The sequence below is a fragment of the Chrysemys picta genome, chromosome 2, assembly GCF_011386835.1.
Source record: "Chrysemys picta bellii isolate R12L10 chromosome 2, ASM1138683v2, whole genome shotgun sequence".
NCBI lineage: Eukaryota > Metazoa > Chordata > Testudines > Emydidae > Chrysemys > Chrysemys picta.
Window position 1 is genome coordinate 284,292,030 of NC_088792.1, and position 21,650 is coordinate 284,313,679.

Consider the following 21,650-nt stretch of genomic DNA (forward strand, 5'->3'; position numbering starts at 1 on the left):
GTCTCTTTCAGCACCACTGCTGCACAGGTCTCTCCTTCCCATTGAATATCTGTGCTGGGGATTATTGCCTTCCCCGGATATCGTTTCTAATGAGAGTCTCGTTTGGTTATTTTCTGTCTGTATTTAAAACTTCTCTGGATTCCCTGGTGTCATTTCTGTGTCCTCAGTGCCAGTTCCTCCACTGCTGTCTGTATGGTTCCTTAGCCTACAGCGTAAATGACAGATCATTTATGTAGATAAGACCTAAAATACCACCGGACTTAACACTGATCCCTGTATTACCCTCCCTCCGTTCGCTACATTGCCGAAGGGCTGCGGAGTTCCATGCATCCAGGTCGCATCTGTGCCCCGTTTCTCTTGTGTCGCTCCCCTAACAAAGCTTCTGCAGACTGACTTTGGGCTGGATCCAAATCCCACTGAGAGTTTTTCCATGGACTACACTGGGAGTTGGATCAGGCCCCCTTTATGCAGGGCAAGAGAGTGCCGCCCTGAATGACTCAGCGCCACCACTGACTATTTTTTGGATGACCATTCAAAGCAATTCCAAACGAGGCCCAGTGGGAATGTTCCTGCTTAGTGTGAAAACAGGGCGGGATTCACCCATTTTACACTGGAGTCACCCCCTTGATGTCGATGGAGTGACACCGGTGTAAAAGTGGAGTAAGCCAGGGGTGAATCAGACCCTTAGTGGGCAAAAGGGCTGGCATTTTCAGCCCGTGGTTCTGATCAGCTGTCGTTGGGTGAGATACGGCAGCTAGGCCTATCCTGTCAGCAGGGGAACAAAAGCAATCACACAACTTCGCTGAGACCAATACGAACCATCAGGAGACTCTAATCAGACAGAACCCAGACACTCCATGGCAGGTCCTGTCAGGGAACTAACCCCTTAGTGACAGCCAGGGAAAGCAATGGAACAGCATGGAACGTGTTCCTAATGAGACCCCGTTGATAGATTAGTAAATAGACCGCTGTGGAGGGAACACATCTGAGATGCCTTTGTCATGAATGATCATCCAGGGTAGCATCTCCTACTTCAGCTTCTGAGGACAGATTCACCCAGCACCAGATCTAAGCCCCGCTTAACGCCCGGGTCGGTCCCACGGGTCGGATTTTCAAAAGTGCTTAGCACCCACTGGCCCCTGTTGTTCTCACTCAGGACAAAATTGGAGTTTAGCTCTTGTGAAAATTAGGTCCCAATTGTGGGTGCTGAGCCTTGTTGAAAATCTGGTTTTAAGTGATTAAATGGTTCTTAGGCCTCATTCTGTCCTACTGCTCAGGAGTGAATTTCACCAGCAGTGCATCTTCTGGGGGACTGGAAAAAAATAAATAAAAGGCACACCTGAGATAACTCCCTCCCCCTCCCCATATCTGCACGTAGAAAGTCTTACTAATAGAACCTGAGATTAGTGAAACTGACTGAATTTTTAAAAGCCAATTTGCTTTATCTGTTTTCCCACCCTTCCAAAATCACCAGTCGCTTTTGAAACTCGTGGCCCTGGGTTTTTACACCACATCCATTGCTGAGCTCCCAACAAATCTATTTAAAGCTCGATAGCTAAACATGGCTGCTCATCCCTGCTTCTGCTCCCAGTTTGAATGAGTTTTGAGTCTGGGGGCGGCTTATGGTGGCCAAGGGATGCTGTAGAATCTCATGGTTTTGATCCTTTCAAAACCGTGGATTTAGAGTAGATTAGACTAGAGTAGACTTGAGTGGTAAACATGGGGATGGATGGTTAGATTTGGGGGTAGGTATGTAGGTAGGGGCCCGAAACCAAACCCCACATTGGAACAGCCCTGAGTTTTCCGGGTATTCAAAATATGAACCTGAGGCCAGATCCAGATTTTCCAGTTGACCGTTATCTGGGTATAACCAACCCCCCAGCCCCACATACGCTTAAATACTGGGATGTTCAAAATCCAGCTATTGATTCTAACTGCATCCTGAGCTCCTCTCCGATAACAGACAGACGCTGTCCATCCTCCTCCTCATTTATTTGGCTGGCAGTCAGTCTGCAGACTGCCAGTGCTGGAAGGTTAAGAGAAGTCATAGCAGACTGGTTCCAGGGCTCCTTTGCATGGATGCTGTGGGGGAAGGAGACCAGGGGGGTGGGATTTGAAACTGGCCTTTAATTAGGCAGCCCATATTGGCCTCCTCCGCAAACCAACCTGCTCTACACGAAGTCTGGCTCCCGGCAGGGACGCTCTGCATCCTTCCTCCCCCTCCTCTGCGTTCCCTTTTTTGATGGCGTTACAGACTCGCACCAGCACATGCCTGGAAGCTTCATTAACCTTTATTAATTTTCCCAGGGTTCCAAGGACCGGATTTGTCACCACTTTCAGCCCTCGGCAGCGTGCGTGCTGTTTTGAAAGGGCGAGAGGCTGTTGTGTCTCCATCAGGCAGAACGACCCTCTGCCCGGTATATTCTGTTTGGAAACAAACCAGTTGCCAGATCATAGATTGCTAGGGCCAAATTCTGTTCTCCCTTACACCATATAACGCTGATAGAGTCAGTGGAGTTATTTCAGATTTACACCCAGGTAACTGAGAGCAGAATTCTTCGATCCGAAGAAGTGGGCTGTAGCCCACGAAAGCTTATGCTCAAATAAATTTGTTAGTCTCTAAGGTGCCACAAATACTCCTGTTCTTTTTGAGAGCAGAATTTAGATCCTGGCAATTCTCTCTTCCATTGTTTGTTCCCCTCTAAGGGCATTTGCATGCAGAAACCACTGTTCTGGGTGTGCAGAACCACTGCTGGATTCCACAGAGGGTATGAATCTACTTCAGGTGACAGCTAGCGTGCTAAGGGCTTAACATGGGAAGTTAAGCCGAATTAGAAAAGAGTTAAGCTAAAGTGAAACAAAGCCACTTTCTTTTGAAAAAGAGCCTCCACACACAGGTTAAATGCGTTTTAATGAATGCACTTTAAATGAGTGAATTTGGCATAACTTTCCTGCGTGTCCCCATGTAGACATGCCCTCAAGGCCTGATCTGGGGCCCACTGAACTCAGTGGGAGAGGTCACTGGTTTTAGTGTGCTTTAGATCAGGATTTTGGTCCTTCAGTAGAAGCAGTAGAGACTCCTGCTCTTAGCTCGGGAGTCCCTGGGGTCAAGGGGTAGATGTCTGGTGGTCTCTACCCTTAGCCAGTCATGTGATGGGGGCCAACAATGTTGCGTCCTCCCCTTCTCCGATCCTGAAGAATCCCCTTCCTTTGCAAATTCCCTTCTGCCCTTCCCATCTCCATGATGCCCTGTAGATAGCTGCAGACCAAAACCAGCTCGGGAAATAACCCAGGCGAGGTGGAGCTGTATGCTAATAATACTAATACCTAGCTCCTATATAACACTTTCCATCGTAGAGCTCAAAGCGCCTTACAGAGCGAGGTGAGACTCATTGTCAATGCATCTCAAAGGTCAGCAGAACCCTAATGTGTACAAGGAAAGCTGCAGAAATTGGCTTGTCTTAGGGGCCTAATATGAAGTTGCCTGTTGTTCGCAAACACTTTTCGAGTGTGCCTAGCATTAAACCGCTCTGTATCTTTTGATACCTCCTGGGGGTTTCCTAGAGAAGGGTCTGGGGGAGGAGGGGCACGCACAACTTCACTGAAAGCTATTACGTGAAGTTTACGGACGGATGAAACGGGTCCCAGCCTCTAAATGCTAAAGCCCCTGGTTTGACGGCAGCCTAGGCCAATGATTTGTCTCAGGAGCTAACGCTGACAGGGGTGGGGGGACGTCTGTGATGCAAATCAGCGGCGCTGGGACTCTGAGCTCCATGCTGCCGAACTGGGCTTTGCTGTTGGTTGTTGTTTTCTCACATGTAACTTTGTAGTGAAAGATCTCACAGCGTGAACCCAGGTTTATTTACGTGACCCATTGCCTTGCCGTAGCCAACGGACGCTATAATTCCAGAAGCCAGTCGCTGAGGTCCACAGATAACAGAAAGCGAGAGGATGCTGACGAACTGCAGCAGTATGGATACCCCGCACCTCAAATAGGTAAGCTCCGAACTAAGGCAACAATCTCCTGATCCTTCGGTGGGGCTGGGGCCTGGATTTCCAGGCAGAGTTGGGGTCTGCCCTGATCTAAAGAGCCAGCTGACTTGTTTTCTTCCCGGGCGACAGACACCAGACATTAGGGTAACGGTCATTGCCCAGCATAATCCCATCCCGCTCTTTCTAAGGGGTTTGTACTGCCCCCCATCACCGTAGGATCAGGGCATTTCAGGAAACATGCAATCAACCAAACTCAGTCCGTGTTGCTCACAATCCGCTCGTCAGCAGGAGTGATGCCTGCTTCCGAATCACTGGCTAGAGATCTGACACTCGGCAACGATTCTCATCAGCGGTGGGTCCATTAAGCCAAAGTTGGCACGAAGGTGACATAAAGGGGCCCAACGCGCAGGTGATATACATGCCATGCATTCCCCTTGACCCCCAAGGACGGGTGGGGGTAGGGGTCGGGGAGAGGAGTATATCAGTGTGGGCATTGCCTTAGGCATTCACTTCTGTGTGGGAAGGCAGGTTAGGTGGCACTGGGATGACAGGTTTTTCCACCCGTATCTTCCAGCAATCAGGAAAGAATCCGGGCAACAACAGATCACATGCTCTAGGAACTCAGGAGTTCACTGGCACATGCCTTTTCCCCTCGCCCCTCCCCGCCTCTCGCCCATGTTGTTGTAGGATTCAGGACTTTTGTCTCCCACTCTCTGCAGCCCTGGGTTTGATCCAGGTAGCAGGACAGGGACGATCAAGGATTCTGCATCCGATTCTGCCTTAGGGCCTGGGAGGTTCTGAGCTCCCTCCACACCTGCTGACTTCAGCCTTCAGCCTTTTGCAGGAGCTCCCGGCACCACATGGTTGGACCCCACCTGCCCTGTGATTACACCAGCTGCAGGTTAAAAGCATTGTCCTGAGGCCTTTACTCTCGCCTTTGCTTTCGAAAGGCTCAAAGAGACACCAAAGCTGTGACCTCGATTGCAGGGAACCGAATCCTCAGCTAGCCTACTTGCACTGAAGTCAGTAACCTGCCAATTGACGCCGTCTGAGGATCCGGCCCCATGTCAGTAGGCCGCACCGTGCAAGCGTTGCCAAGGTTCCCAGGTGTTAGGGCAGAGTTTGGCGGCTTTCCCCACGGGGCAGGGTGTGGTCTGAATGTTCTTGCCTGCTCCATTTCTCAGCCGCTCTGCCCTGGCCGACAGCGCAGGGGCGGTGAGTTGTGTAGCGATAGACTAAAGGAACCCAAGCTGCCTGGACAGCCTGCTGGTGAGAATGTCTTGTGAAGAAGGAACTGGCTTTGCATTAGAGAGATGATGGTGAATCTCAGGGCGGAAGCTGAGTTTCTGGACACTCGTTCAAAGCGCAAGAAAGAGAATGAGAGACAAAGGGTGAGGCAGAGAGGGAGGGGAATTGTAGTAATGGCACCTCACTTCCCTGGCCATTTCTGCAGTCACTGATCTGTACGGTCTCAGGTGTCCTACAGCTGGAAAAACAGCTCCGTAACAACCCTTATCTCAGTGGTTCTCAAACTGAGGGTCGGGACCCCGCAGGGGGTCGCGAGGTTATTACATGGGAGGTCGCGAGCTGTCAGCCTCCCCCCAAACCCCGCTTCCTCGCCAGCATTTATAATAGTGCTAAATATTAAAAAAAGTGTTTTTAGTTTATAAGGGAGGTCACACTCAGAGGCTTGCTATGTGAAAGGGGTCACCAGTACAAACGTTTGAGAACCACCGCCTCAGCTAATGCAGTGTCGTTGGAACTGTGTCGGGCCCAGGATATTAGAGAGACGAGGTGGGTGAGGGAATATCTTTTATTGGACCAACTTCTGCTGGTGAGAGAGATGAGCTTTTGAGATACACAGAGATCTTCTCCAGGTCCAGGAAAGGTCCTGAGAGTGTCACAGCTAAATACAAGATCGAACAGATAGTTTAACATGAGTAGTTAGCACATATTCTAAGGGACCATTCAAGGTGAGGTGGCTCGTTAACACCTGTGTAGTTATAGGACAAAACAGGGAGTTAGTGGGTTACAGATGGTTGTAATAAGCCATAAATCCAGTGTTTTTATTAAGACCAGGATTTTTAGCGTTTAGCAATGTTCTGAATTTAAGCTCCCAGGGTCATCTTTGGAAAGCATTGTGCAGGTTTCCTTCGAGGACCAGGCGTGATAGGTCAGATTTAGAGTGATAACTTTGAGAGAGGTGTTCACCCATAGGTGATACGGTGTTCTTGTCGTTTATCATTGTCCTGTGAAAGTTCATTCGAGAGCGTAGTGTCTGGTTTCACCCACATCACTGTTGTTAGAGTATTCCGTGCACTGAATGAGGTACGCCGCGAGTTGTGATAGACATGTGTGGGACCCCTGTGATAGGCATGCGTGGGGAGGGTTGATCGTGGTAGCAGTGGAGATATCACAACATGTGGTGTCCTTCATCCAGTGCACTAAGTGATTGATCTTGTATTTAGCTGTGACACTCTCAGTACCTTTCCTAGACCTGACGAAGAGCTTGGTGAAGCTCAGAAGCTCGTCTCTCTCACCAACAGACGTTGGTCCACCCACCTTTTCTCTCCAAACCCTTAGCTAAGGCAGCAGGAATATCACATCACTCCTTTCTGCAGTGCAGCTGGACCTCACACCTGGCCCGGATGGCAGATCCGTTGCTAAACGCCAGGTGAAATGAGCCTCTCTTGGCAGTGTACAGCGGAGTGACAGACAAGGGGAGATGGGGAAGCAATGCGTGCAGAAGAGGGATGGATGGGGAGGGGAGTCAACAGCAGTGCTTGGCAAAATGAGTATGCAAAGAAATATATCCTCGTTAACCTGGGACGGGGAGCTGTGCTAGCAAGAAAAGGGCCAGATCCTCCACTGATGTAAATCAGCATAGCTCTGGAAAGTTCAGTGGTGCTTTGCTGATGCCGCTGAGGATCTGGCCACGCCGCTGGTGTGTTTAAACCTTGGTCACTACACAAGAGGAAGGACCAAATTCCAGCAGGTACCTGGCACTGTTCCTCCTGACGTGCTGCTTCCGAGCGGCCTTTGCCAGAGGCCGGGTGGATGAATGAGGAAGAGGCGACAAGTGGGAGGATGTCAGATCTGCAGGAGTCACTCAGATATCGGGTAGGATCGTAGGGAAGGAAGGAGAGCACTCTGCTGCTTGGATTCTGCAGAAGGCGGGAGGGCGAGGGAGACGCTGCAGGCACTAAACGGGAGCCTGCAGCAGGTTGAATTTCCCTTCACATCCCAGAACAGTTTCTCTCAAAGCCAGCAAGTCGCTGGAATTGATCCTGGATAGCAGCGTGAATCAACAGCGGAGCGGTGCCCAGTTCATTCCCTCCGCCTGCTGCATCTGCCATCGTGCCCTCACCACCTGGAGAGGTGGCCTCGCGCTGCCGGCGAGTCACCTCAGATAGTCCCTAGAGGCAGCAAGTGCAAATGCCCCATTGGGCCTTTTCCCTCCCCCTGTGCACATTGTCCCAGCAGCTCCCCTTGGACCAGTTTCTGATCTCAGTTACCTCCGTGTAAATCCAGACTAACTCTGTTCAAGTCAACGGACTTACTCCGGATTTACACCGTCACCTCCGCAGAGCTACTCTGGATCCACACAGGTGTCGGTGAAGACAGAACTGATCGCCTGGGTTCAATTTGTCCCTGCTGTCTGTGGATTTATTTATAGCCGTGATGAATTTGGCTCTTAGTGTCTGGTTCCGATCTGACATCTGCAGCTCTGATTGCATGGCCTTCCCTGGCATTCCTCCTGATTTGCACCTGTGTAAGTGAGACGCGAGTCAGGCCCTTTGTCATTAACACCACCCTACCCTGCTGAGTGGAGAGAGGGTCATTGAAACAAGTGGGTCTGCCATCACAGACAGGCACCGAGAGCTAGTTCCCCTTCCAGAGCTTGGGGTGGGGGTGAGGGGAGCCCCCGCCCCTAGTCTGAGCATGAACACTGACTTGGTTCTAGTAATAGATAATCCATCATTAGTAAGAAAGGAGTCACTCATCATGTTGTTTGTAGCGATGGAGATGGGAAACACCTGGCCCTGGCCAGTCATCTTGTTTGTCCTCCTTGGCCAGTACAAGATTGTTCCCCGATGCACTGGCCCAGTACCATTTCAGGTGACTCAAATGGAGAGCCGTTCCTATTAGATGTGATGGTTACAGTTGCTTGTGTTGCACTGAACCCAGATATCATGGCCAAGTGATGACTACTTGCAAAACTAAACCTGGATTACTAAATCCACAGAGGCAAAGTCCAAGGGGATTCAGCATTTGAAGAGTGAAGGAAATGGCCGGTTGAAATGGATCTCAGTTCCCCAGGTTGCATTGGGAAAGCTCCCTCTCTAACAAGGAGAGAGATCGGTGGAGAGACCCATGTTTCCAAGGGTCAATTTTCTTTTTCTGAAACAAAATAAAAAAAAATCATTTCAAATCAAACAAAACATTTTGTTGTGAGACATTTGAGACGGTTGGTTTTGATTTCAACCATTTTTATTTAAATGTGAAAAAGTGAATGTCAAACCGAAAAGTTGTTTTGAATCCAAAATCCCAACTTTGGTAAGGATTTTTGCCAGTTTTTAAAAAGAGAACGCTGTTGAAATAGTTCAGGTTAGCTGAAACAGCGTTTTCTGTGGAAAGCAATTCTGATGAACCGTTTTCGAGCAGCCCTACCTACGGGGAACATAACCAGAGTCCAGCTAAGTAGGAGATTCGTTCAGCAGGGCTGGTGCACTCACAGCACAGCGTGGGATCTCTCAGCGACAGCCCGTGTTAATCTGACACAAGAGCGAAAGCTTTTCCACCGGGCGCTGGGGAGAGGTGAGCAGGCAGCCTTCACGTCCAACTTCACCTGCTGCGGCTTTACATTTGATTAGCCTGTTAAGATGCATAACAAGCATCTGCTGGGCTCTCCAGTAACCAGAGGGCAGCACCCCTATGACACAGTGAAATGGGAGAGAATTATTGTTCCCTGTAGACAGGAGCCCAGCAGTCCCTTGGCTTTGCCACTCACTGCACCATCCCTGTAACACGTGCTCACGCACACTGGGTTCTTGCCTTCACTTATCACCCAGGATGGTTTATATATATTTTTTTCAAATGAGGAACTCGGCAGTTGCCATGGAAAAATCCCAGCTCCAATCACCCTTTAACTTTGCATCTGTTCAGATCTGGATCTGAACTGTCAGGCCTGCTGGGAATATGCTGAAAGCAGCAAACCTGCAGGAGCAGGTGGGACAAGGTCACCTCTGTGATCCTGTGGGAAACGTGGAGACCTGGCTCTGTCGGATCTTGCAGTGCAAGGAGGGTAAAAGTCAGGACGTGAGCCACTTTAACTGATGAGATACACAGCGTGAGCCTGGTCGCTCTGCTAGTTGGAACGTGGTGTGAAGTTAAGGATGCAAACCCTTGACAGCAGCCTTCCTCCACTGTCAAACTCGTGAGGCGGGCTGCTAATTTCTCTTCTTCCTTGGAGCACTGTAGCCAGCTGCCGGTGTGGTGACGCTGACAGTCTCTTGATCTGCACCTCTGCTAACTCCCTCCTCAGATAAGCATGTGCAGCTGTGAACGAAAAAGGAAGAGAGAAAGCAATTCCCCAGAACCATCTGGGAAAAGGGCTGTCAGCAGTCTGCTGACTGCACCGGCGTTTCCAGGGCCCTGCCCATCTACAATGGAGATCGGAGCTGATTCGTTTGCAGCTTTCGCTTATTCCGCAAAACAAGGCGCTTGTCTGACAAAGCCACTTCCAGCCTGTAGGAAATTAATTAAGCTTCCTGGGCACACATGTGCACTCACATATTGATTGGATTTTTTTTTTTTAATTTGTTTGCCAAGACAAATTCCCATCACAATCAGCACCCGCGGCTAAGGCCGCAGCTGTGACTGTTTCTCATTGTTAAACCCAGCAAAGTGATGTCCTAGACTCCGGTTTATTCTGCCGCTGCAGGATACACATAACTCCCAGGGAAGTCAACGAGAGTCACTCCTATCCCATGGGCAGAGAACAGGACCAGGGGAAGGAGTCAGCAGGGTTTCCCATTTTTCTCCCTCTCCCACCTTTTTCCTTTCCCTTTGTCCATCTCCTATAAAATTGGGCTGGACGAAACAGAGGAGAGTATACTATGGGGAACAGTATACTGTGCCCAGCTACCATACTGATGGGCATCCTGGAAGTAAATGGATGGATGGAAGGGCCCTACATTGGCATAGATGATGGATGATGGATGAGCTAACCAGGACCGGATTTAGGGGCGGGCAACTCAGGCGACCACCTCGGGTGCCAGGGTTGGGGGGGGGGGGTGCTGTTTTTGTTGTTAGCGACAAAAGGGAAATTAGAATATTTGAAGTGAAATGTTTCAGGTATTCCGTACGTGGCTTCATTTTTCATTAACCTCCTCGAATGTTCCGGACCTTTGTAGAATCTTGTGGAACCTTCCAGACTTTTTGAGAACGACATTTCCCTCAGCCATGTTTTCGTGGGTATATAAGGGGCGGGGTGCCGCCAGTCAGTCTTACATGTCAGGGGTAAGTCATGCATGCAAATTGTGCATCAAAGTCGTGAAATGGGCTACAAATGCAATACAAATAAGGTATTCAAAAGTTTAACAAACGGAGTGGTGGGCGGGGTGTGTGTGTGCCGAAGACGCTCCTTGCCTGGGGCCCCATTTGGCCCTGGAGCTAGCCTAACACCAGAGGTCTGCCCCCATCGCTGATTACTAGGATTGATCATCATCAGCAATCATTGAGCCTAGTTTATCCCCTGGGTGTTGCGCTAGCATGGACAGATACCACCACTAACAACAGGCATCACCACATTTTGAATCTCTTGACTGTGGTGAAAGTAGCAGTGGCACAGCCTTCCAGCATACCATGAGCTGGTGCAGTTACAGGGCTTTCTGTCAGGATCCCAGGTCATAGGCCAGCAGATCTAGTGGTCGGAGCAGGAATCAGGCTCAGGATACCAGAACCAAGGGTCAGAACCGGAGTCAGAGAAGACAGGCGCAGGGCTGGTTCAGAGGCCGTGGTGAGGCTACGGCAGGACTGGAGCAAGGGCAGGTGCAGGGCAGAGTTGAGGCTGGGTGCAGGGCTTGGAGCGAGACAGGCACAAGGAGGCAGAGAATCCGCAAGCAGATGCATGGAGCAGCCAGTCAGGTGCACCTGCTGCTTGGCTTAAGAGCTGGCCTGCAAACTTCCTCAGCCAATCAGGCATGGCGGTCCATGAGGCACAGCTCCGGGGCCTTACACCTGATGCTTTCCGAGCCCACTTGTCTGCTGCAGACCCTACTGTGCTAAGCACCTTCATAGCGTGTGGGAGTCTGGCTGGTCCGCATTAAACCAGGCGTCCTGGTCTGTCATTGTGTGATAGCATTAATCTTTCTTCCATGCCAGCTCTCTCATAAGTACTTGTTACTTATACAGTAGCAGTTGACTTGGTGTTGTATCAGGTAGTTGCATTGGGTTGTGTCATCCCCACTGCTTCATGATGCAGGGGGCACAAAAGGAGTAGGAAATGCGCCTGACTGCCCTGTGATTGTCAGAGGGAGAGGAGAGGCATCAACATGGCATTGCCCTCTCACCTGAGCTTGTGGAAACTCCCAACGGGAAGAAAAACAGCTTCTGTATCTTAGTGCATCTACTTGGAGCAGCATGTCCTGGCCTTTTTTACATGGGAGAAGCAATGAGCTTCTAGCTCTGTGTGCTGCATAGAGTTCCAGGCAGGCTGTGTTCCCTGGTAAAGAAATGAAACAAAGCTGGAACTCAAGTTGTGTGTAAGTCTGCTTACTTGTGACTGTGCTTGTAGCTGTTTCCTTTAGGGTTAGGGGCCTAGGGTCCCGGTTAGGGCCTCCCCTCTAAGAAGGTCTGTGATTAACTATATTTTAACAGCAGGGGAACACAGGACCCTGTGTACTTACATGGATCATACTATGCTAAGACACCACTGTCACATCATGCTTACCATGGATTAAACTAGTTAGCAGTGACTGGTGAAATAAAACCATTCTATACAGCACTGGTGCCTGGCAGAGGGACCTCTTGTTCTAAAAACAGTAGCGGAGTGTGTCTCTACTAAAATGACCCCCACTGCCCATGGGCGAAGTGGTGTAAACCCCAGTTAGGGGACAGGCTTCTTTGGGCAGAATCTTGTCTTTAAATAAGTGACATTTAACTGGCACTAATTAGAGACATGGAATGCAGCGATTAGTAAATATGAACATATTTAAACTAGAGGGGCCAGATCTGCAACTGGTGTAAATTAGAGTCACTCTGCTGAAATCAGTGGAGCTACACTGTTTTACACCAGGTGAAGATCTGACCTGAGAAGCACAAAACGTTCTATGGGCAAGATTTTTGTGATTGGCACCCTCGGGATGTGGATAAAGATCTCCTGTGGCTTCATGCCCAGGGGTTCTGAGCAGCTCTGTGGAACAGGTCCAGAGTGAGTGGAAACTTGTTGAATTCCCATTTTTCAGGGCTTGAGGCTTGGACAGGCATATTTCCCCAGGCAGCAGAGATAAAACATTTTAAAAAAACCTACTCTTTTGAATTAGAAAGTGGGGTCAAGGGAAATGCAAGAGCTGTGATGATAATTGCAAAAGGTCCCGCCAGATTTCCTTTCCCTTCTAATCATGGCTCTCTGTACTGTGAAAGGGAAAATGCCCAGAATAAGGAAGGGGGAAGAGAGGGAGGAGGTGAAACTTGGGCCGCAGAGGACATGAATTCCTCTAATAGTACCACGATGTACAGAAGGCAGCGTCCTACCTCTCATTTCAATGTGGCACTTTCAAATGTGCATCCGAGACAGCCGCCGGGATATGATTAGATTGCAGAGCGGACTATTAAATTTCCCATTCTCTATGCACCGTACAATTGACAGAGAGAACACATAAGTCTCACTGCGGGCTTTTCCCACGCCTCTCTCTTTGGAAATGACTTTCCAGCCTAGACAGGTAGTGTTTAAAGAGCCAGATAAGAGGGATGGCCTGCCTCTTGGTAACAGCGTAGGTGATGTACCAAAAGCATGAACCGCTGCAGCACGTTTGAGGCAGAAGCAGATAAGCCCCGTCACCGTCTGCAGTTGAGAGGCCAGCTTTGCTGTGATCCCCCCCCCCCAAGAGCAGATGGCCCACACCCGACTTTCCCAGCCCTGCCAAGAAGGTCATTGTCTTTACACTCTTGGCTTGGTTGTCTGCTAAAAGACTGGTGCGGCGGAGGTGGGAATTGCTGGAGCGGGGTTAAAAAAAATCCGTGGTGGTCTTCTGAGCAGTGCAAATCATTAAGTGCACAATTAACGCCATGTGAGGGTATGTCTGCACGGCGAGTGAAAGGTGTGATTGTGTCCGGGGTAAGCACACCTGTGCTAGTTTAAATCTAGCGAGCACAGGTGATAATAGCAGTGCAGATGGGGTGGCGTGGCTTCTGCATGGGCTAACAACCAGAGTACAGGCCCTCCAGGGACCCTGGGTAGGTCCTCTGGTTGTTAGCCTGCGCTGAAACCTGGGCCACCACATCTATATGGCTATCGTTACCCGTGCTAGCTAGATTAAAGCTAGATCGGGTCTGACTACCCCTGCTACAGTTACAGCTTCACTTGCAGTGTAGACGTACCTATAGAGTAAAGTCTGAAGGGAACACTGGAAACAGCAGTCTAAATGCTGGAACAGAGCTTTCCCTGGATATTACACCAGTTGTTGGACATCTTGTAGGAGACAAGGGTGCTGCTAAGGTGGTGGTGATGGAGACGGCCGCTCATGAGGAGTGGAACTCGCCACTAGGGAACTGTAAGTCCAGTAATGCTGTATCTGTCTGACAGGGCTGTCAGAATGCCATCAGTTATCAAAGACCTAGCCCAGTTGTCATGACAATCCCGTCCTTTTGTACCGATCTCCTAGAAGATCCTCTACTTCAAAATCAGATGCTGGAGAGAGATGCTTTGCTGCTGTCTCAAGGTCTCTAGACAAGGACTGATTACTCTAGAAGCAGTGACTGAGACTAGCAGTTCCTAGAGTTGGTCTAACAGCCACCGGTTGGATGGGTTAATCTCCAGATGCAAATCAACAGAACAAAGTGATATTGATCATCCTTGGCTTAATGAACATGGTCAGTTGCGTCTAGTATTCTTCCTGTGTCCCCCATTCACACTGAGCAGGGGAGACAGGACTGCAAGCACCAAACCTCTCCTTTTCTTGTCGTCTAATCTTGCGGACGGGGGGGGGGGGGTGTATCTGTGCTGTGAATGGGCAGCCCACGGTGGTTGTTTTACAGCAGAGATGGACCTGAATTTGTAGAAGGTAAATATTTGTCCTAATCTCTCTCCTATTTAATTCTGCCATGCAATATCAGCCGGAGCAGGAGCCAGTGAGACGTCAAGCAAAGGAAATCAAGACAAGTCCAACCCTCTTTGTGGTTAAGGCTCTCTGTAAACCTTCCCCTCCACAGGTCCTCATCCACTGGTCGCTCTTAAATCCAGAGTTACCAATGGCCTTTGTCATAAACATACAGCTAAGGGTAGCATAAAATCCCTCCTTTACCTGTAAGGGGTTAAGAAGCTCAAATAATCTGGTTGGCACCCGACCAAAAGGACCAATAAGAAGAGAAGATACCTTCAAATCTGGGAGGGGAGAGGTTTTGTTTGTGCTCTCTTTGTTGTTCCCTCTGTATAGAGAGGGAGACACCAAGCAGGTAACCCTGCTCCCACTGAAATAATACATCTAAGATTACAGAAATTGTAAGTAATAGCGAGGAAATGCATTAGATTATCTTTTGTTTTAGCTTGTGAATTTTCCCTATGCTAAGAGGCAGGTTTATTCCTGTTTTTGTAACTTTGAAGTTGAGCCTAGAGGGGAAATCCTCTGTGTTTTAAATCTTTTTATTACCCTATAAAGTTACCTTCCATCCTGATTTTACAGAGGTGCTTCTTTTACTTTTTTCTTTATAATAAAGTTCTGCTTTTAAGAACCTGATTGGTTTTTAGTGTCCTAAAACCCAAGGGTCTGGCCGGTGCTCACTTTGTTAACCTATTCGGTTGGTATATTATTCTCCAGCGTCCCCAGGAAAGGGGGTGAAGGGGCTTGGGGGGATATTTTGGGGAAATAGGAACTCCAAGTGGTCCTTTTCCTAAATCTTTGTCTAAATCACTTGGTGGTGGCAGCAATACTGTCCAAGGACAAGGAAAGGAATTTGTGCCTTGGGGAAGTTTTTAACCTAAGCTGGTAGAAATAAGCTTAGGGGGTCTTTCATGCGAGTCCCCACATCTGTACCCCAGAGTTCAGAGTGGGGAGGGAACCCTGACAGCCTTCACTTCATCCTCACAGTGGGACATCATTAAACATCAACTGTCCGAATAGCTTCAATCCTCAGAAGCAGTTGAAATATAAGCCAACACATGCACTGAATCAGAGAGATCAATAGTTCCTAGAATACCACTGGACAAATATACAGATACCGACTCCGATTGGTCCGATACGGTTTGTCACAATCCCTTGAAATCCCATGGCCCAGTTACCCTGCCAGTGTTTTGTACACAAAGCTCTCCGTGAGCAGTCAGTGGCTATCATAGTCTGGTGAGATAGCACTCAGAGCTTTTAGCTCTGAAAGGGAGATGCCGCAAGGGGCTTCTGCTAATTATCTCATGTCGCACTGGTAGGCGGTTGGTGATCTCCTGACCCTACAGTATGGAACTGCGAAAAGGGACATGTTGGTCATTCCTTATCTCCTCTCTTGGGTCAAAGGGTGCTGGAACTCTGCTCATTCTCTCTCCAATGTCCATCTCTATGGATTGTCCCTGCATATTATAGGTCCTGTAGGGTACGTTACAGGTGCGCCAGATGTCATTTTCAACACTCTATCTGAAATAAATGAGGTTTCGCTAAATGATTATTGTTTGGCTTCTAGCTGTGGGGCTAGGTTCCCGTGTGTGTTGGAGGGTATCGAAGCCAGGGGATACCCACTTCCCTCCCTGCCCATGTCACCTACCGTGGGGTAGGTATTGAAAGGCAATGCAGGCATTTGGGCCACGCTCTTGGTATGTTCGGCCTTTGCTGCAGAGGGGCTGCTTGATGGTGGGCAGGGATTATAAGGAACAACTTGATGGGCAGCTTCAGTCAGTGTCCCCACCAGGCTCATCCACTGGTGCAGGCTGGCAGAGGCCAGTGAGGAAGGGGATAGCTGGGGTGGGTTTTCTCTTGTTTTCCAAAGCATGCCGTCACCCCCACCGGACCCCCATCTCTGCCCTCCCTTACTATAACCGTAGGGGTTACCGCGCCCAGGTTCTGACGCCGTGGCCTCACCTTCTGCTCTGAACCTGACAGGTGACCCTGCAGCAGAGGAGTGGTCCCCGTGGAGCGTGTGTTCGACCACCTGCGGGGAGGGCTGGCAGACCAGGACCAGGTTCTGCGTGTCGTCTTCCTACAGCACGCAGTGCAGCGGCCCTCTCCGGGAGCAGAGACAGTGCAACAACTCCGCCGTCTGCCCAGGTGCGCCACCAACTCCACGGGCACAAACGGCGGGGAAGGAGGAGGCGCTCGGGATCTGGGCTCCTGACACTGCACTTACCAGATGTTCCCCGCATTACCAGGAACTGCTCTGCTGTCCAAATCCGAATGGCAAGGAGCGCTCCCCAGCTCAGGATCCAAGACCCTGAGTTTGCAGCCTGATGCAATTTCTGTCTCCCAAGCAGCCATGCTGCTCTCACGTAGCCAAGTCAGATTTCAGAAAGCAATTTATAATGGAGAAACCGCCGCTCTCCTGTGCTCACCCACTCTGCCTGCTCCCCTCTCCCCTGCTTCCCAGCATTGCCTTCTACTCATATCACACGGTCACAGCTGGTTTCTGTGGAAAGCCACCGAACCGTAGGCTTTAACGTGTTTCCTGGGGATGGTGGTTTATTCACCACTGGAAATTAACATATTCTTTCCCCATACGAGATAACCCACTGCTAAGGATATGTAACCCCATTCAGTTAAGAACCATTCAGAATCTTTGCTCAGGATTCTGAGGTTTGAAAAAGTGCACTTGCCTCTTTTTTTAGTATGATTGTGTTTGCAGTGGCCTCTGAACTTTCTTATTTGATCCAGAACTTGAGCTGGAGAGGATAAAAACTCACAGAGGAGGTTGGGACTGCTCTTAGGGCACTTGGAACCTAGATTCTATGGTGACAAGTGTACCATACATACCTTGGCTAGATTAGATTATATTGCTCTACAACTGAGCAGTTCTGGGAAGCCTAAAACTGTGCTATCCTGATTTATAACCCAAACGACTGCTAGGATAAACTTTCCCATTCCTGGATGCTGTCCAAACAGAACTGCTGTACTAGACTTGTGTGGAGGATGGAAAGTAAAGGGTTTCGAGATTTTGAAATCCATCGTCATTCCTATTTGGAATGGAACCCAAAAATTGTCCATGAAAGAAAATTCTGAAAAAAAAAAAAGTTTGGGATCTCTGAAAACATTTGGGCTTGATTTGACTTTTTAAAATGGTATATTATATTACCATTTTTTCAAAACAGAAAGTCATTCCAAAGTGAAAAAATCGGAACGTTTCATTCAGAAAACTGAAATGGGATTGTTTGAACATTTTCAGAATTTGCTTTTTGTTCTCAAACAAAATTGATCTGATTTTGCAAAGTGTTTTGGTTTCCATCGAGCTACGTTTTCCAATGGAAAATGGTTTTGTCGAAGTGTTTCTGATCAGCTCTATACTGCACCTTGTGATGGCTAATTCTAGCAGTTACCAGGGGTAACTAGTCAATGCTTGCACAGCCATAACAACATTGGAGTTTTGCAAGCCCATCTAGCTATTCCAAATCTCTTTAGCGCTGCCTGTGATGGTGTCACTGCTGAATGATGCATTAGCACTTAGATGTCTGCCTCCTGACATTGCTGCGACTTTCTAAAAGGCTGATGCCTTGTGGAGGTTTGGAGATAAAAGAGAAAGCATTGGGTAAAGTAGCATTAGCAGAGGTGTTGCGTTTAGTGCCTTTGACATTGGAGCTGTCTAGATTTCATTAAGGTTTTCTCTTTCTGAAAGTGTATTTCTACTGCTCAAAAAGGCCTTTTCCCCCCAGCACAAAAATGTGAAGAGGGAGGAGGGGTCAGTGAAAAGTGTGTCAGGATTTTTCACGTTTGTGAAACTAGTGAAGAGCCATTTGGTGGCAATTCATGAAATGTTCCATGCCTTTCTCCTCTGCACATTCCTGGCTGATTTGTTTTGGTCCTTCCCACGCTGGTTTCTAATGGGTTTCTTACTATGGGCAAGATATCATGTTCCATGTAATTCCATGATTCTCTAGCTATCTAAGACTCCCTGGGACGGGATGTTTATTCCCTCTGCTTTGATTGCAGTGCACGGCACTTGGGATGAGTGGTCTCCGTGGAGTCTGTGCTCCTCAACGTGTGGGCGGGGGTACAGGGATCGAACCCGCACCTGCAAACCCCCTCAGTTTGGTGGAAACCCCTGCGAGGGACCTGAAAAACAAACTAAGTTCTGCAACATTGCACTTTGCCCAGGTAAGGCGATAAAAAACAGAGCATTCCCTCCAGCGGCGCTCAGCCCCGTTCCTGGTGGACAGCTCTCTACATCACCCAAAACCACCAACACGTTTGGCAGTAACTGGCTCCATACTTGGCCCTATCAGCAGAGAGGGCATGCAGATTAAGCTACCCTAGAAGTGGGTCTACTAGGGCAGGTCTGAAGGATAGTGGAGGGCAGTGGAGAGGACTGTACTGCTGCTGCTTCTCCTGCTATCTAGAGAACTTTGGATTCCAGAGATGTCCATCCGGAAACGTGTCCAGCACCAACTGCAATCTTAGGGTCAGAACTCCCATTCTCAGTAAGTAACCTGGGGCACACAACAGGAAATAGAACAGGGTTGGTTCTAGTGTCGTACTGCTGAGATTCTGTTATCCTCTAATATGCTATTCCACAGAGTAAGTTGGGAGCTACTTTGCCAGGTTAGCATTTGAACTGTGAGGTACTTAGCAGCTTTACAGGGGCTCATGTGAATGCCCCCCATCACCTTCCAGATGTTACTTCTCAAAGATTTGCACTCTGCTGAGTTTTGCTTTGAGTTTAAAGTTGGAATGAACCCAAACCTCCAAGCGAATCTCAAAGAAGTGGCTGTTTGTTTGTTTTTGCTCATATAAAAATAGTTGCACGTGGTACAGCTTCCATTCTCAAAACCATAATTCATCCCCGCGTGTGTCTCAAAACATAGCCCATGTTAGCTTAGAGGTTTGCAAGTCCTGAGGAAGCTTTTGAGTAACATGGTCCAAATGTTCGATCTGTAACCAACCCTCCCAAAATAGGGCTGGCTGAAATGTTTCAAATTTTGACAGATGTTATCTTCAAAATTTAATATTTCCCTGGGTGGGAGGGAAATGTATGTGTGTGTGTGAGAATTTTGTGAAATTTCTCCTCACATTTGCTGTCACCTCTACCCATTTTGCTACCCAGTTCCCAAATCAGGTAACTATCCCTTGATTTCTGCCTTTGCTCCTAAAATCTCTGCTTGGAATTAGAACTTCGCAGAGACCAAGTTGGCTCTCCCATAAAGAGACAAATTGAGGAGGTCAGAGGATGATAAAGTGTATCCCTAGTTAACATTGATACATAATTAATGGCTCTGACAAAAATAAATACATACACTCTTGCAAATAAAATAGCAATGCAAATGAAGGCAGCCCAATTGAAATCTTTCAGTTTTAATTAATCCACAAAGGTAATCATCGGCTTTTCTGTGCCAAATGAGTGCTGCATTGGAGGACTCGTTGAAACACAACAATGGGAGCTATTCAGTGCTTTATACACTCGACAGTCATATCAGTTATTACTGCCCTACTCCGAGGATTCATTACTGCACATGGTTACAATGCTCCACTAATGGGACAATGACACTTTATTCTGTGGGGTCGGTGGCACAGAGTGAACCCGGCGCCACTTTGGAAGGAGAGGAGAGGATGAGCAAATTGTCTCCATAGACTCTAGAAGATGAACTTCTGATGAACTACACTGTTATTTGCTTTTCATAAGCTCTTGCTTTTTGTGGTCTAGGCTGCCAGCTCCCGAGCACCCTCAGCTCCCAGTGATGTCAATGGGAATGAAGGCTTCTCAGCACCGTACAGGATTGGGGCCCTTTATGCCTGGAGCTATGAGTAGAGATGTACCCTGGAACCACAGTCAGCTTTGCTGGCTTAATTTCCTAAACTTCCGAAAATACAATACATGAATAATCCAAACACATGATCGTCCCGTCTCTACATAATATGACCTTTCCCCTCTCCCCCGATTTCATGGGTAGATGCCAAAGGCAGATCCCAATAGATGTGTTCCCATTTTATATCCCCTACACCAAAAATGCTGCGTTCCTCTGTGACAATAGCCCCTAGCCTTGCAGTGTGCAGTAGTGGTACTACAGCACATGGGGCTATTGTGGTAACTGCTGCAATATATTTCTTATATGGGCTAAGAGACATGGGACCAGATCCTCCGCAGGTGTGAATCTTAGCTCTGTTGAGTTAGGAACAGCTCCACAATTATTATTACTATTATTGGGCCACCTGGGAGGAATTGCCTCATTGACTCCAGTGGGGTTTGCAGATGGTGAGCATCTCTTAGCATTCACCCCTTTGGTATTAATATGCACTTATATAATGCCATGAATATAGGTGTGTCAAAGTCTTTATTCTGGAGCGGCTAAAGCCGGGTCCCTAAATCCATAAATAGCTACTGAACTAAGTTGCCTGATGTTCCGATCTGCTGCGCCTTGCAACTCCCATCGACTTTAAAATTGTACATTTTGGCTATGATACATTTTCTTTCATATGCACAAACAAAAAGCAATGAGACCCTGAGACTAATTTGGTGCCTTTTGAGAGCTTGTAAATTACAAAAAGAACCAGATGTCGAATAGTTTTTAAAAAATCAATTTGCGTCTGGGACTGATGAGCCAAAGAGAAAGAGTTTTTATTCGTCAGAGAGCTGAAATCTCCAAGAAATGGGGTTCAGAAGAGAATAAAAACCTTAATAATAGGGATACCACTGGGCCTTGCTTCTCATCCAGAGAGATAGCAACCGCCATTGCTAATGAGGTAAATCGGGAATGGTAGAAAGGTTAGATGAAATATCTGTTGATTGGGGCTAATTAGAGTGGGCCTGCCAGTCTAGAGAATGCTTTAAAATATATCATGCTAATAAAATCCATTCATGTTTCATTCCTATCCTGTGCTTTTAGTAATTTTCCTTTGCTGTTTTTTTTTGCTAATTAATTATCCAAGATGTTTCTGTTCAGAGACACGCGAAGCCTGTCAATGTTAATTCAGCAACAAGAGAAGTGCATTGATATATACATACACACATACTCACGGATCTTTATTAAATTCCACTCATGCTATAGGGTATGTCCTGATACACGGAGTGAATTCCATTGAATAATAGTGAGTTCCTGTAAAAAGATTCTCTCTGAAAGACAGATGGAGTTTTAAGGTTCATCCATCCATCTTTCTTTCTTTCCACACATGCCACTTTGAACTAGATCTGGTCAAATTTTTTCTACATTTTCCATTTTTCCATTGGAACATGCTGATTTGGCAAAATTGAAATCTTCCGCGGGAACATATTGATTTCGATGAAATGTTTTGATGAAAAATGATCAGAACAATTTA

General features: G+C 48.0%; 1 protein-coding gene across 7 annotated transcripts in view; it reads left to right on the plus strand.

The window, feature by feature from the left end:
* Positions 1-21,650, plus strand: part of ADGRB1 (adhesion G protein-coupled receptor B1) — a 380,951-nt gene that overhangs the window by 183,773 nt on the left and 175,528 nt on the right. For 6 of the 7 annotated variants that reach the window (XM_024102700.3, XM_065586325.1, XM_065586324.1 and 3 more), the window contains exons 4-6: positions 3,889-3,996; positions 16,299-16,463; positions 18,333-18,497. In XM_024102700.3, coding sequence (XP_023958468.2) covers positions 3,889-3,996; positions 16,299-16,463; positions 18,333-18,497 — 438 coding nt within the window. The remainder of the gene's footprint in view (positions 1-3,888; positions 3,997-16,298; positions 16,464-18,332; positions 18,498-21,650) is intronic. The other variant, XM_065586326.1, reaches the window with a different exon arrangement.